General features: G+C 45.8%; 1 protein-coding gene across 1 annotated transcript in view; it reads left to right on the top strand.

The window, feature by feature from the left end:
- The window catches only part of LOC147117823 (sodium-dependent neutral amino acid transporter B(0)AT1-like), a 60,432-nt gene that overhangs the window by 13,593 nt on the left and 32,541 nt on the right, over positions 1 to 14,298 (top strand). Inside the window, exons 2-7 of the mRNA XM_085989171.1 lie at positions 1,941 to 2,081; positions 6,118 to 6,255; positions 7,181 to 7,362; positions 11,378 to 11,488; positions 12,135 to 12,247; positions 12,366 to 12,494. Coding sequence (XP_085845297.1) covers positions 1,941 to 2,081; positions 6,118 to 6,255; positions 7,181 to 7,362; positions 11,378 to 11,488; positions 12,135 to 12,247; positions 12,366 to 12,494 — 814 coding nt within the window. The remainder of the gene's footprint in view (positions 1 to 1,940; positions 2,082 to 6,117; positions 6,256 to 7,180; positions 7,363 to 11,377; positions 11,489 to 12,134; positions 12,248 to 12,365; positions 12,495 to 14,298) is intronic.

The raw sequence follows: 14,298 nt of genomic DNA, 5'->3' as shown, positions 1-14,298 counted from the left end.
AATCTTTCTTATTCATGACCGTCAATGCCGATCCAGTGTCCAATTCCATCTTTACTTGGACTCCTGCTATCTGAAGGGTGACCCAAATTGTCTGGAGATCTGCATCCTTACCAACGTTGTGTACTCTTAAGCTACCCAGTTCATTACTGCTAGCGTCTGAATCTGACTTCTGTTCGGTCGAACTGTTCTTTGTCACCTTGTGTACCTTTATGTATTTTCCTTGCGGTGACTTTTTGTTGCTGGTCTTCTTTCCTGACTGGCATACTTTAGCTATGTGGCCAAGCCTGCCACACGTTCTGCATTCTTGGTTTTTAAACCAACACTGGTTCTGATCGCGCATTGTCTTTCCACAACGATAACATTTTACAGTACTGAAACCCAATTTATTTGTACTGAGTTCCGGTGACCGTAGCTGCATTACTGCCGTGCCTCTCGCTGCGGCTTCGTGTGCTGCTGCCATAGTGACCGCTTTCTCAAGCGTCAGCTCATTCTCCTCGAGCAGTCGCTTTTGTGTATCTTCTTTTAATAAACCACACGCAAATTTATCTCGTAGCGCCTCTGTCAGTCTCGTTCCAAACTGACAGTACTTTGCTAGCTTACGCAATTCCATTAAATATTCAGCATTGCTTTCATCCTTCAGCTGCCTTCTGCTGTAAAATTTAAATCGTTCCGCTAGCATCAGCGGCGTGGGGTTTAGATGATTTTTCAGGACAGTAACAATCTCCTCGAACGTCTTATCCGCCGGTTCATCTGGTGATAAAAGGTGTTTCAATTGCCCGTATGTCTTCGCACCCATTAAGTTTAATAATGTTAGTGCTTTCTCTTCATCTGGGATTTTATTTGCTTTACAATAATTTTGTATGCGTTCTACATACATGGGCCAATCTTCGATGTCGCTATCAAAGGTATTAATGTTCCCATGTTTAGGCATCGTTGCAATTTAATTAATTTTTATCCAAGATGGCGGCTTCCCGCTCTTGTCTTCGTCCTCCGCCTACAAAATGGCGGTTTTCCCGCGCTTGGCGGTCTTCACCCGTCCCCCGACGCTGTCTCCGCTTCACCGCGGCTCTCGCGCCTTCAGTTGCCCCAGACGCTGCGCCTTTTTAGCCCGAATGCGGCCCGGCCCTTATCACCAGCCGCGATCGATGTCCCCGCGCTGCGCCTTTCGGCCCGAATGCGGCCCGGCCCTTATCTCCGGTCGCGATCGATCTCACCGCCCTTATTCCTCCGTCTTCCCTCCCCGTCTGTACAGCCAACGCGGCCGACTTTCTGGTCGCGTCGCTGCCCAGCTTACCCACCACCGAGGTAGAAAGAAGATAGCTGACAGCCGCTGATGGAGGCTTCGAGTTCAGGATGTCTTCTGCACTCTGGTTTCTCGATGTCTGCCGCGCGACGTGTCTTCCAGCAGGGTGATGAGGGTGGAAGCCTCTCTTCGACATCCATTCTGTGGACGAAGCCGCCGTGGATATAAACTGCCGCAGGGTAAGAATCGGCCTCATCGCCACTGTTAAGTCTGTGTGTTCTAGTTGTAATTACTAACACAGACTACAAGATTAAAGTTCAACAGGTCTTTACTGGTTGGAGGTCAGGACTATACTAAATACAATATTACTACACAGTGCTTATATACCGGTGGTCACCACCGGTATTACGTATACAGCAGCCAGAGAAAGTAGTACATCTCTTAAGGTGGAACAGGCTTAAGTTCTCTTAAGGTGGAACAGGTTACATACACCACAGTTAAGGCACATTGCTGGGGCAGAGTAACGGCGTTACACCTGATGTGGAAGTGCTTGATGCTGACACTGGGTACCTGAAATGGAAAGTGTTCCATTCCCCAGCACTAAGCATCCTTGATGCGCACAAACATTGTTGAAGAGGGGGGAGGTGAACAGTTACATTTTCCATTGTTGCCTCAATACATTGTTTCTCTTTTCCAGGTGCATTCATGATCCCGTTTCTCATCCTGCTGGTGCTCGAAGGTGTCCCACTGTTGCTTCTTGAGTTTGCCATTGGGCAGCGCCTGCAGAAAGGCAGTGTGGGGGTCTGGAGTTCTATTCACCCTTACTTGAAAGGAGTGGGTAAGTTACCAGAGTTGAAATTGCAAATGCAACAATCTGATTGCAATGATCAGGCTTTTCAAAATGCAGATTTTCCCTGTAGCTCTTTGGCCATTTTTCCACATACATCCAGAAGCAAAAAAAAACCAGTCTAGAAACAACAAAATTCGCTTGAACTTCTCTCCATTTTAACAATCTGCCTAAGCACTAAATTGGCCTGTGACACCAAATGAACTCACAATTCAAGGCCCCATTTTTAGATTCAGAATTAGCAGGCAACTGTTTTGAAATCTGATAGAAAACAACAGGAGCCCAAACACCTATTCAATCTGCAGTTTTTGAACTTTCATTCGTGTCCAATTCAGACCCAGAAAGAGCTACAAGGACACAAACTGGAGAGGGAGAGAAAGTAGAAACCGACTTGCAATGGCAGAAGGAGGAGGGTGTCTTCAGCGGTAAGAGCCCCCAGATTCTCTGACAAATCAGTGAAGCGGTTATTGGCACAGTTAACGGCAAGAAGGATGCAGACAGAAACCTGCAATAACGTTGCTAAATGACAGCTGCCTCTATGCGGTATCTGTCTCAGGGATACCGCTGTGCTGCTCCTACTGTCACCGTTATAGTGGCATTAGCTGAGACTTTGCGGAGGGTTAGCGGGCGGGATTGGTGGCGGGTCGGGTAGGAAAATGTTTTTTTTTTTTGACAGTGGGTCGGGGCCCTGCTGTCAACCCGCCATAACCCGCCGCAACGTGCCTTTCCCAATGTCGGGTCTGTCAACGCTGAGCAGACCCAACACGCAGCGGCGGGGGACCCAATTGAAATCATTAGCATCTAGTTGACAGATGTTTAACAGGCTTTTTAACTTACTTTATGACTTTAACTGCATGGCCACAGGGTCCACGCTGCTCGGGGACCACGTCCGTCAACCTGAGGCATGAGTTCAGTAGCCATTGCTCCAGCTGATTACTTGACAGCTTCAAATGTACAGTGAAAGCTCCCACCTGACAGATCATCACTTTTCTCAGCCACAAGCTGTTTCTCAGTCCATTTCCAGCACAGATTCTGCAGGCTTTCCATTCTCCATCCACTCTTACCTCATTGGAAGAACTCTCCCACCATTGACAGAATGCTTCTGTCATCTCTACTTCATCTGCCTTCTATTCCATCAGCGTGGGTGCCCTTTATACTGTCTCACCTTGGTCTTCAGAATCCGACAACGATCAGCCCCAACACCAGCAGCACCAACAACACCAACCTTCTCCACAATCACCTGATGCTGCACGGGGCAGAGGGCATCAGCACCCGAGCACATTGCTGCCCGGGAGGCCAGGGATGAGCTCACCATGGCCAGATTTACTTCACTTGACGCTGTACACCCTGGCTGCCACATGATGCACCAGGTTGGCACCACCCCACACCAACACCATAAAGCATCCTTACAATGTCCAAGCCATTCCTTTCACACTCAGCACCATTGTGGGGTGTACCATTATGTCTCACCATTCACTGCAACTCACTAAGCCACTTCCAAAGGTGCACACAAATCTGTCCAAGAATGCAAAGTGTTGAAAATAAAGGTTTCAATGTTTGACAGCACATTAACAGAAACTTTACATGAACATTGGATCAAACACCCAAGTGGCTACCCGTGTGTGTTGCTAGTTGTTATGATTGCACTAGGATGAGGGTGAGGGTGAGGGGTGGCTACTGAGATGGGGAAGTGATAATGTAGGTAGGATGGATGGTGCAAGGTAAGTGGGTGTGAGTAAGGATGTGCAGGAGTAGGGTACGGAAGGCAGAGTGATGGGGATGTGATGAGGGGCACAGCAGGATGAGGTTGAGTGTGGCTTTGTACTAAAGTTTTGTGATCTACTGAGATCATTGAAACGTTTGCAGCACTGCACCCAGGTCCTCCTGACCACATCCCTGCTCGTGCCCTCCTGTGCAATGTGCAACCGGCTGTGTTGGTCTCCTGGGGAGGTCTCTTCCCCCAATGTGATGGGAAGACGACCTCCCTGTGTGCTGTGACTCCCTCCATAAGCATATGGAGGGAGTCATGGGAGAGCCTGGGTGCAGCCCTGCACCTCTGTGCAGTGATTGTCAGTGTTTGTAGCACTTCAATGCTGTAAAACACTGACAGCACAAACGTCAAAAGCATGGTGACTCTGGTCCCTTTAAGGAAGCCGTCTCAAGATGCATCATGAATAACATCACCAGACCTGCTGCATCTAATTGGGCGGGGAGACACGCTGGGTGGGCTTAACAAGCCCCATTGAGGTAAGTTCATTTTCCAGAGCGGGATCGAGCCAGCAGCACCAGACCTGCCGAGGTGAGCAAAATCTCGGTCATGGTTTCCCATGGTCAGGTTAGGGTGCTAATTGGGAGAAACTGTGGGGATTGCTTGGCCTAGCCTAACACCCCATTTACAGGTGGTAGGCTGGGCTCAGGCAGACAGTTACGATGAATGGTGGTTTTCAGGATGTAACGTTCTGGTGACATTTTTTGGGCTAGGATTGCAGCAGTAAGGTTCAGTGTCATATCTGAAAATGGGCTGTGTTTTAAAATGGCCCTTTGCTCTACTTTCCAGCCATGCACAGCCACATGTCTCCTTGCTCCAGGCACTCTTGCACTGAGGTCGTACCTGAATTTGAATTTGGAAAGAAGTGTTGTTTAAAAAAAAAGTAAGCACTGATTGAAGCTGCTGTTTCGAGTTGTAAGGAAGTGTGTCACAGCCAATGTTCTCTCGAAAGTGCGCGCGTGTGAGGCCGCGCAACAACCTGGAACGTAACACACATTGAAATAAACAGGCCACTCGCAGCTTTGTCAGTTGATAACTGTGATGTAAATGTACTGCCCATGGACAAATAAGTAGTGCTCAGAGAAGTTTGTAGCCCGCCCAGTACAAAGAAAATTTAGAGGGAACATTGGCCATAGCCTGAACTATATAGTACTGCATAGTCGGAAAATATGTTAAGAAAATTTAGTTTTTGCAATATTGCCAAAATATTGTCATTCTATTATCATTTTTAACTAAAGCTCAGAATAATAATATCGATTCATTTACACTGCCGATTAATACAACCACTTGATGCACTCACCTGAAATTCCTTGGTCCTCTATTTTTGCAGAGTTGTTAACCTGTTTAGAATAATTCCTCTGGTAAAATAGCAGAGAGGAATTTCAGATGACCATGTTAAGCACTTATACACTCGTATTCCCCCAACAAAGTTTCAAGGCCTAGCTATATGCACGTGTACAAAAACCTTACATCTCGCACACCCCTGTGTCCATCACACTTTAGGTACCCAACCTTCGCCATCACATGATACGTATGATAGAGCAGTACAATATAATGCTCGGCAATTGCCTAGTCCCTGAAGTAAGGGGGAACATCCAAGATAGGCATTGATCTTTAAGATGCAGTTCAGATTATGAAAAGCCAAATTTTCATCTGAGCTTTTGATTTTCTCAGTTAATTGGAATCATCAGAAAACATCCATGATGCGCCTCAATAACTTCAAGGCTCAAAGTTAACTGGATAAAACAAGGCTTTTATTAGCAAAGAAAGATGCCTGTGTCTTCACCTAGCGTTCTGCTGCAAGACAAGCCTGGGCTTGTCTTAAGTAGGGCCAGGTATGGGCGGAGCCGACACACCCAATGGGGAGAAAGGGGGCGGTGCACTATATACAATACAAGGTAAAACACAGGAGCCGGCAATACAATATATGTAGTTAAATACAGAGTCTGATGAATGACATATTTCATCACAATCCAGTTTCTGAATCTGAAGCCAAACAATCAGCACTATATAAAGCAATATTTGCAATCCTGTTAACCACAAACGCTAGTCTTATTCTATAAAGGCAGTTAAATCAATATTTGTAAATGTATCAGCACACAATTCATCATGGACAATAATAATTTATTAGTACAATTATGTTATAATGTGCATTATCGATTCTTCAGAATAATTTCTTATGCTAAAGTAACTATATACAATTGCAGTCTCTTTTCTCTGGTAGATTCATATCTTTCATATTGACTCTCATTTCCTTAGGTATAGCATCAATGCTGGTTTCATTGCTGATTAGCTTATATTACAACAGTATAATTGCCTTGGTTATGTGGTACATCTTTAATTCATTCCAAGAGCCTCTACCCTGGAGCACTTGTCCACTGACAGCCAATAATACAGGTATTGATTTATGTTGTATTTTTGCAAAATTTCTTCCTGTTCTCAAGTGCAGGACTTTATCCATAAGGATCAGTGAAAAATAACAGGACTTCAAATTGTGAAATCCAGACAGAATCAGAACAGATAGTTGCCAAAATGTTAAGTGCATGTTGTCGGCAGAATAATGTAATTCTGGGCAGTGGATGTAGTGGAAGAAACAGCTAGCTCTGCGCTTGTCTCAGCCACTTCCAGGATTTCCCATCAATAGTGACGGGGGGCGGGGGGGGGGGGCGGGCGCGGGGGTAAGAACATAAGATCCTCTGGCTCAGCTGCACACTAGATAAATTCACTCCGTTACTGGGATTATTTTTGTTTGTAAGTGGTAAAAGTTCAGTCCAGAACATTTAATCTTTGGCATTCTCTGCCCCAGAGGGCTGTGGATGCTGAGTCATTGAGTATATTCGAGACTGAGATCGATAGATGTTTGGACTCTCGGGGAATGAAGGGATATGGGGATAGGACGGGAAAGTGGAGTTGAGGTCGAAGATCAGCCACGATCTCATTGAACGGCAGAGCAGGCTCGAGGGGTCGTATGGCCGACTCCTGCTCCTATTTCTTATGTTCTTATGTTTGCCCACTACCCTTTCGCCTTTAGGCCCTGGGTTCAAGTCCAGTCCAAACTGATGGGATGAAAGTCTCCTCTATCTGCTGGCTGTAATGAAATGAGTTTGACCAGTCTCAAGCAAGTTTCCCAATCGACATCAATCCACAACAAAAAATTGCCTGCAGCTTGATATAAATTAGCACTAAAGAGAGAGTCTGATGGAGAGAGTCGGTGTGCTGGCTGGCTGGACAGGTTAGAATTTTATTGCGCAGGCTCCTTATTGCAGTACTCTTATCTCATGAATAATATCTTTCTCTACTATTTTTATTTATGTGTTGATAGGATATGTGGTTGAATGTGCCGAGAGCTCTCCAGTGGATTATTATTGGTACAGAGAAACTTTAAACATTTCAACCGGTATCGAGGAATCAGGTAGCATCCAGTGGTGGCTGTTACTCAGCCTTATATGTGCTTGGGCTGTGCTGTATGTATGCATAATCAGAGGCATTGAAACAACTGGCAAGGTAGTGTACAAAGTCATTATATCTTATTGTACAACTGTAAGATTTCCATTTATTGGGTCATTGCTGCATCTGAAAAGTGTTTAGTGCCACTTCATTTTATACTTTTCAGCCACAAGTGTAGTGCAATGTCTTAATTTGCTCTCTCAGGTGAACATAAACGATCCCATGGCACTATTTCGAAGAAGAGCAGGGGAGTTATCCCCGGTGTCCTGGCCAATGTTTAAACCTCAACCAACATAACAAAAAAACAGACTATCTGGTCATTATCACATTGTTGTTTGTGGGAGCTTGCTGTGCGCAGATTGGCTGCCGCGTTTCCCACATTACAACAGTTACTACACTTCAAAAGTACTTAATTGGCTGTAAAGCTTTGAGATGTCCGGTGGTTGTGAAAGGCGCAATATAAATGCAAGTCTTTCTTTCTTTCTTACATTCTCCCTCAGTGACAGCTGGATTTTGTCAATGGGGAGCTTTTGGAGGCGGGACTCCCATTTGTCAGGTTTCAGTCCCGCCTCCATCAACTTCTGGCCAACCCATGCTATTTTCCCTTGATTGACCTTGTTAAGCCCGCCCAGCGGGCTTAGCAGGTGTAAGATCTTATAGACCTCTGAGTTCTTGGACAAGACACCAATAGGCAGCAGCCAGTATGTTTGTGCAATAGATCAAGATTTATTAAGCATACAGCGTAATATACTTAATATTAGGCGATAGTTTTAATGAGTAGCTCGCAGTCCTAGGTCTCTGGAACCTCTCGGACACAGATTATGTTGTCTTAAGTCTGTTCCTTTGTCCTCACAGTACGTCTGTGTCAAGTTATTCTTTGAGTATCGAGGTTTTAACCCTTTTCTTATCAAAAGTTGGATTGGCCAGTGTCCATATATGGTCTTTAACAAAATCACCTTTTTTAATTGGTTCTAATGGTCAAAATACCATTGTCACTCAGACTAAGGTAGCATCCCGCCTTTCCAGTATTTTTCCACCAACTTTGCCAATGTCCAGTGTTATCTTGTTTATAGTTTTGTTAAGCGAATTCTAAGTTCTACACAGCATTATAATATGTTATTTAATGATTTAACCTTCACTCGCAGTCTGTGGCTGTTTGTTATCAAAGCTTAGTCAAAACTGCTTTTGGCTGTGCAGCTACATTTTGAACAAGTTTTCGAGTTACCCAGGAGTAATTATGGGTAATATTATTTGGTCAATGGATGCACTTGAAGTTTATATATGATTTTCGTCTACTAAATATCTTTAAATATCAGCCTTTTGTTCAAAGGCCAATTAAGGGAAAGCTGGTTACAGAGAACCTCAGCTTATAACGTTTCATCTGTCAAAGATTTTTGACAGATGAATTGTCATCGTTTGACAGCTCTGTGAAGCTGTCAAACACTGACATTCTCTGTAGTTTGATGAGTTCTTGAATTCAAGACTTCATCAAACCCCTTTCTTTAGCAGAAATTAGATGGTTGTTGCATCGGAGAATGCAGCAGCCATCTGTCATCTCTGCCAGTGAGTTGCGAGACTCTCTGCATACCCAACTCTTGAAGCCTGCAGGAAGAAACAAAGGTAAGTAAACATTTTTTATCACTTTTCACTCACCTCACATACTCACCTCTCCACACTTGCACCCATCACTTACCTTCACAGTACACTTTTGCACCCCTCTGACCCCCGCAGACCCACTGCTCACCTTGGTGACCCTGGCGGGGTTCGCAGCCTTCGGGAAGCCCGCACTTGTGTGGGTAAACTGGGGATAATCCTCTTATCTGCCTGTTAACTACCTGTTAACAGGTAGATAAGTGGCACTAATCCCCTTCCCGCCTCCGAGGAGACAGGACCCGGCGCGGGTCAACTACCCGCCTCCTGGCAAGATGGCACGGAGACGGGTTGGGGCGGGATGGGCACCCGCCCCCAATTTCTGCCATTTTCCCGGCAGTCCTTCCTCCATACCCGCCTCCCCAGGGCTGGCAAGATCACGCCCCTGGTATTTTGTTTTAAAGGGGCGATGTCCAGTTTTTCTCCTCCCCTTCTCTACTGAAGGTGTTGACTCCTTGCTGGGCCACGGTTCTGTTAGCACTAGTCATTCTTTTTTTCCTCACCCAAGTAAGCATTATTCATGTCTGAGCCTTGACAGTGAGTCTCATCAGGTTATTTGAATACAAAGGATATCACAGTTAAGCCCAGTCCTATCTCACCAGCAGGCAACAGTTCGGCTTCACTGTAGGCACTAGTCCTATCACCATCTCGTCTCGTTTTGAATACCTCTTAATGTCTCTTCACTTCTCTTTTGTTCTCTCCCAGCCTGGCCTTTCAATCTATTTCATTTCCTGTGCCTTTCCAGTCTTGACAAAGGGTTAGACCCGAAACGTTGACTCTATTTTCTCTCCACGGATGTTGCCTGGCCTGCAGAGTTTTTCCAGCATTTTCTGTTGTTAGTTCGGCTTCACTGTTGCACATGCCACTGCACCCAGCCCACAGACATCATGTTAAAGGTGACAGCAGTTGGCTGGGCTTATATTATTTACCATAATCATGATCATCTTCAGTGGAGTAGAGATGCGTTAAAATGACGTTATAATCGCATATCTAATGGGCTTCACTGACGGCTCATTCAGTTGATAGAGGGGAGTGGGCCTTTGGCGCAGCGGTAAGCATCCCTGCCGCTGGGCCAGAAGGTGTAGGGTTTCGAACCCCGCTCCAGACAGTCCCGGCAAGTAGAGTCGGAGCTCCGGCTCTAAATTCTGGGTTGACATCCAGCGGGATACTTGCGTCCGTGGGTGTGGGTGGCTCCCCCCATCGTATGGGTTTTGGGAGCCCGTAAAGCCCTCCCGCCATAGGACTAACCACCCTAATGGCTGGTATGAAGATGGTTACGGTCACGGAAGGAGCGTTTAACGCGGCCAGAAATCCTTCCACTACTTCATACTGTTCCCCAAAGGAAACAGTGTGTAGACACGATAAGAAGAGTTGATAGAGCAAGTAGTTGAGCCATACAGACCGGGAAGGCCATGTTTGATCTCAAATGTGTGCTGAATTATCGGATAAGGGGGTTGCAATTGGTTTCAGTGCTGGTGGAGTAGGGAGGGGAAAATCATCCATGTTTTTAAATTGTCACTCTAAGTGATACGAATATCCGAAACTGACGGGCAGGAAAATAAACATCTGGACCACCAAGTCATGATACGTGTTGCATCATGATTAAGCACCCCTGAGCCACCAGCAGCCATGTCATCTCCTGGGGCACGCAAAAGAACAGGTAAAAACCCAAGGCCAATTAGGGGGAACAAATCTGGAAAATTCCTCTCCGCCCCTTAGGCGATCGAAAACATCGGGGCCCTGAATTTGCGGTCGGAAGCTTCCCGCGGGCAAATACCTCCAACCAGCAAAAAATCTACGTACGTACCTAATGGTCCCGGAGGTTCGGACACTTACGCTCCTGGGCCTCTAGGCGTAGGCCTGTGTAGAGGCCCAGGGACGCAGGTGGTTCGCAAGCGCCCCTGGGATCACGTGGGCCGGCCCAACCAATGAAAGAAGGGGACCCCCATTCATACTTATGCAGATTCTGTGTGTATGGAATCCTCATAAGTATGAATGGGCATACCCCAAAAGTACACGTACACTTCAAATAAATATTAAATATTTAAAACAAAAAATACATATTTAAAGGGGCTAAAAATAAACTTACCTTATTTCACAGGTTTTCAAATGTATAGATTCTTGAAAAAACAATATTTTTCTGTTCTTTAAAAGTCATTCACTGGTAAAAGCAAGTCTTACGCCTGCATCAAATTCCTCTCCTTGTTTTGATGGAAATGATAACCCATTTAAAATAAACATTAAAATACTGCGGACAAGAATTTAATACGAGCAAGGGGTAATTTCAAGCTCTAATGTTTGCATTCAGTCATAGAACCACAACATTAGTGAATGAACCTAAAATTAAAGTAGAATGTGTAAACTGTCTAACATATTTGATTGTACTGGTACAATAGATTTAATCTTTTCTCTTTTCCACCAGGCTGTATATGTTACTTCTACTCTCCCTTATCTTGTACTTACAATCTTCTTGATTCGAGGGTTGACATTAAAAGGATCCGTTGATGGAATAAAATTTCTCTTTACACCAGATGTAAGTATTTATAGCTTTCTTTTTCCCTTAACGTTTCTTTTTTTTAAATTTGTTTTATGGTGATGTGGGCGTCACTGGCAAGGCCAGCATTTATTGCCCATCCCTAGTTGCCCTTGAGAAGGTGGTGATGAGCAGCCCTCTTGAACCGCTGCAGTCCGTGTGGTGAAGGCGGCTCACCACCACCTACTCCTACAGTGCTGTTAGGGAGGGAGTTCCAGGATTTTGACCCAGCGACGATGAAGGATCGGCGATATACTTCTAAGTCAGGATGGTGAGTGACTTGGAGGGGAACTTGGCGGTGGTGGTGTTCCCATGCGCCTGCTGCCCTTGTTCTTCTAGGTGGAAGAGGTCGTGGGTTTGGGAGGTGCTGCTGAAGAAGCCTTGGCGAGTTGCTGCAGTGCATCTTGTAGATGGTACACACTGCAGCCACGGTGTGCCGGTGGTGGAGGGAGAGAATGTTTAAGGTGGTGGGCGGGGTGCCAATCAAGCAGGCTGCTTTGTCCTGGATGGTGTCGAGCTTCTTGAGTGTTGTTGGAGCTGCACTCATCCAGGCACATGGAGAGTATTCCATCACACTCCTTACTTGTACCTTGTTATCAAAGCCCCTCTGGTGAAAATAATACATCTCTATTTCTATGATTTCCAGGTGAAAGAGTTGATAAATCCAAGCACCTGGTTAGATGCTGGAGCACAAGTGTTTTATTCCTTCTCCTTGGCCTTTGGGGGTCTTATATCCTTCTCCAGTTATAACTCTGTTCAGTAAGTAGCATCGGATATGAACTCCCATATGCTCATCGCACCAAAACAACACAATCTATTTAACATAGAAGACAAATAATCGATGACTGACTGCTTTCCTCTTTTCTTTATTCCAAAGCAACAACTGTGAGCAAGATGCTGTGATTATCTCCACCATCAATGGGTTCACATCAGTGTATGCGGCCACGGTAACATATTCCATTATTGGTTTCCGAGCAACGGAGCAATTCGATGCCTGTTTTGCTAAGTAAGTAAGTTATCAGGGAATAAAACTACCTGAATATTATTTTGTTTCTGTTCTAAATTCCCACTTTGCTGCATTACATTGCTTAATTCAAATCATTGGGTAATTCAAATATTTTTGCCCGCAAAAGACTTCAAAACAGCAGACTGTATTGAGAAAGCAACATAAACAACATTTTAAACATTTATTTTATGATAAGTTTGCTCAAGGCTGCTCACGGTGCTTTGAATCTTCTTTCGTGCTTCCCTTTTCCATCTTGTGTTTTTTTAATTCATTCTCGGGATGCGGGCGTTGCTGGCAAGGCCAGCATTTATTGCCCATCCCTAGTTGCCCTTGAGAAGGTGATGGTGGATCTTCTTCTTGAACCGCTGCAGTCCATGTGGTGAAGGTACTCTCTCAGTGCTGTTCAGTAGGGAGTGCCAGGATTTTGACCCAACAACCATGAAGGAACAAAGATATATTTCCAAGTCAGGGTGGTATGTGACGTGGAGGGGAACTTGGAGGTGGTGATGTTCCCATTGCAGCCCTTGTCCTTCTAGGTCGTGGATAGTTGCAGGTTTGGGAGGTGTTGTCGAAGAAATCTCGGGGAGTTGTTGCAGTGCATCCTGTAGATAGGACACATTGCGAGCAAATGAGCACTGGTGATGGAGGGAGTGGGTGTTCAATGCGGTGGACGGGCTACTGATCAAACGGGCTGCTTTGTCCTGGATGGTGTCAAGCTTCTTGAGCATTGTAGGAGCTGCACCCCTCCAGGCACGTGGAAAGTATTCCATCACACTCCTGACTTGTGCCTTGTAGGTGGTGGAAAGGCTTTGGGGAGTCAGGAGGTGAGACACTCGCCACAGAATACCCAGCCTCTGTCCCGCTCTTTCTTCCAGCACTGGGTGGGAGTTCTGTGGACCACACTTCTGGCCAACAGGTGCTGGGTGACCTCCCTCCACATCCTCCTAAAGGCCTGTGGCAATGGCCTCCTGCCAGTGTCCAGGGAGAGCACTGCCCATCGGCGTTCCACAGCCGCGACCAGAGCCTCCAAGGCGTGGTCACTGAACCGGCGAGCTCTTTGTCTGGGCATCTGATCAGCCATCAGTTGCTTGAGTGAAGGCTTGCAGCTCCTTGCAGGCCCAGTTCACAAGCAGCAATGATCAGAGTGAGGCTGTGCAGCATGATTGAATCTCCCCTTTAAGAACTGGAAGGCGCGAGTCTGTCTGAGGACTCCCTAATGGACAGCGGCGGAACTTGATTAGCACGTCCCACTCTGTGACGTTAGCGCCCTAAGAGAAGTGTGTAGTGCTTGATTTTGCACTCCACCTCCCTCTTGGGGAGCTAAAACTCAATTTCGTGTTCACTAAAGTTAGCGCCCAGGCGATGTTAGCACCCCAAAATGGTCGATACCGAATTTCCCCCGACTCTAATTTACTCGGGCCAGATCCCTCTTCAATTCGTTGAAAGTAGCCCTCCTCCAGTTAAGTATTTTTATTCTAGATTTCTCCTTGTCCATCTCCATAACTATGATCACAATTACCGAGATGCTCCCCCATTGTGACATTCTCCACTTTGACCCACTTCATTCCCCAGGATTAGATCCAGCAATGCCTCCATTCTCATTGGCAGAAAACATACAGATGAAGAAAGTTCTCCTGAACGCACTTCAGAAATTCCTCCCCCTCTCTGCCCTTAACACAATCACTGCCCCATTCAATATTGCGGTAATTAAAGTCTCCCATTATCACTACTCTATGGCCTTGATTTTAACTGACCCGTGAAGTCGGGATTGGAGGCATGCGGGGGGTTAAAGTCCCAAATTCGG

Source organism: Somniosus microcephalus, chromosome 5, assembly GCF_052327205.1.
Source record: "Somniosus microcephalus isolate GS21.2 chromosome 5, FLI_Smic_1.0, whole genome shotgun sequence".
In the NCBI taxonomy this organism is placed as follows: Eukaryota; Metazoa; Chordata; class Chondrichthyes; order Squaliformes; family Somniosidae; genus Somniosus; species Somniosus microcephalus.
Note: the sequence above shows the minus strand (reverse complement) of the source record. Positions and strands in the feature narration are given on the sequence as shown.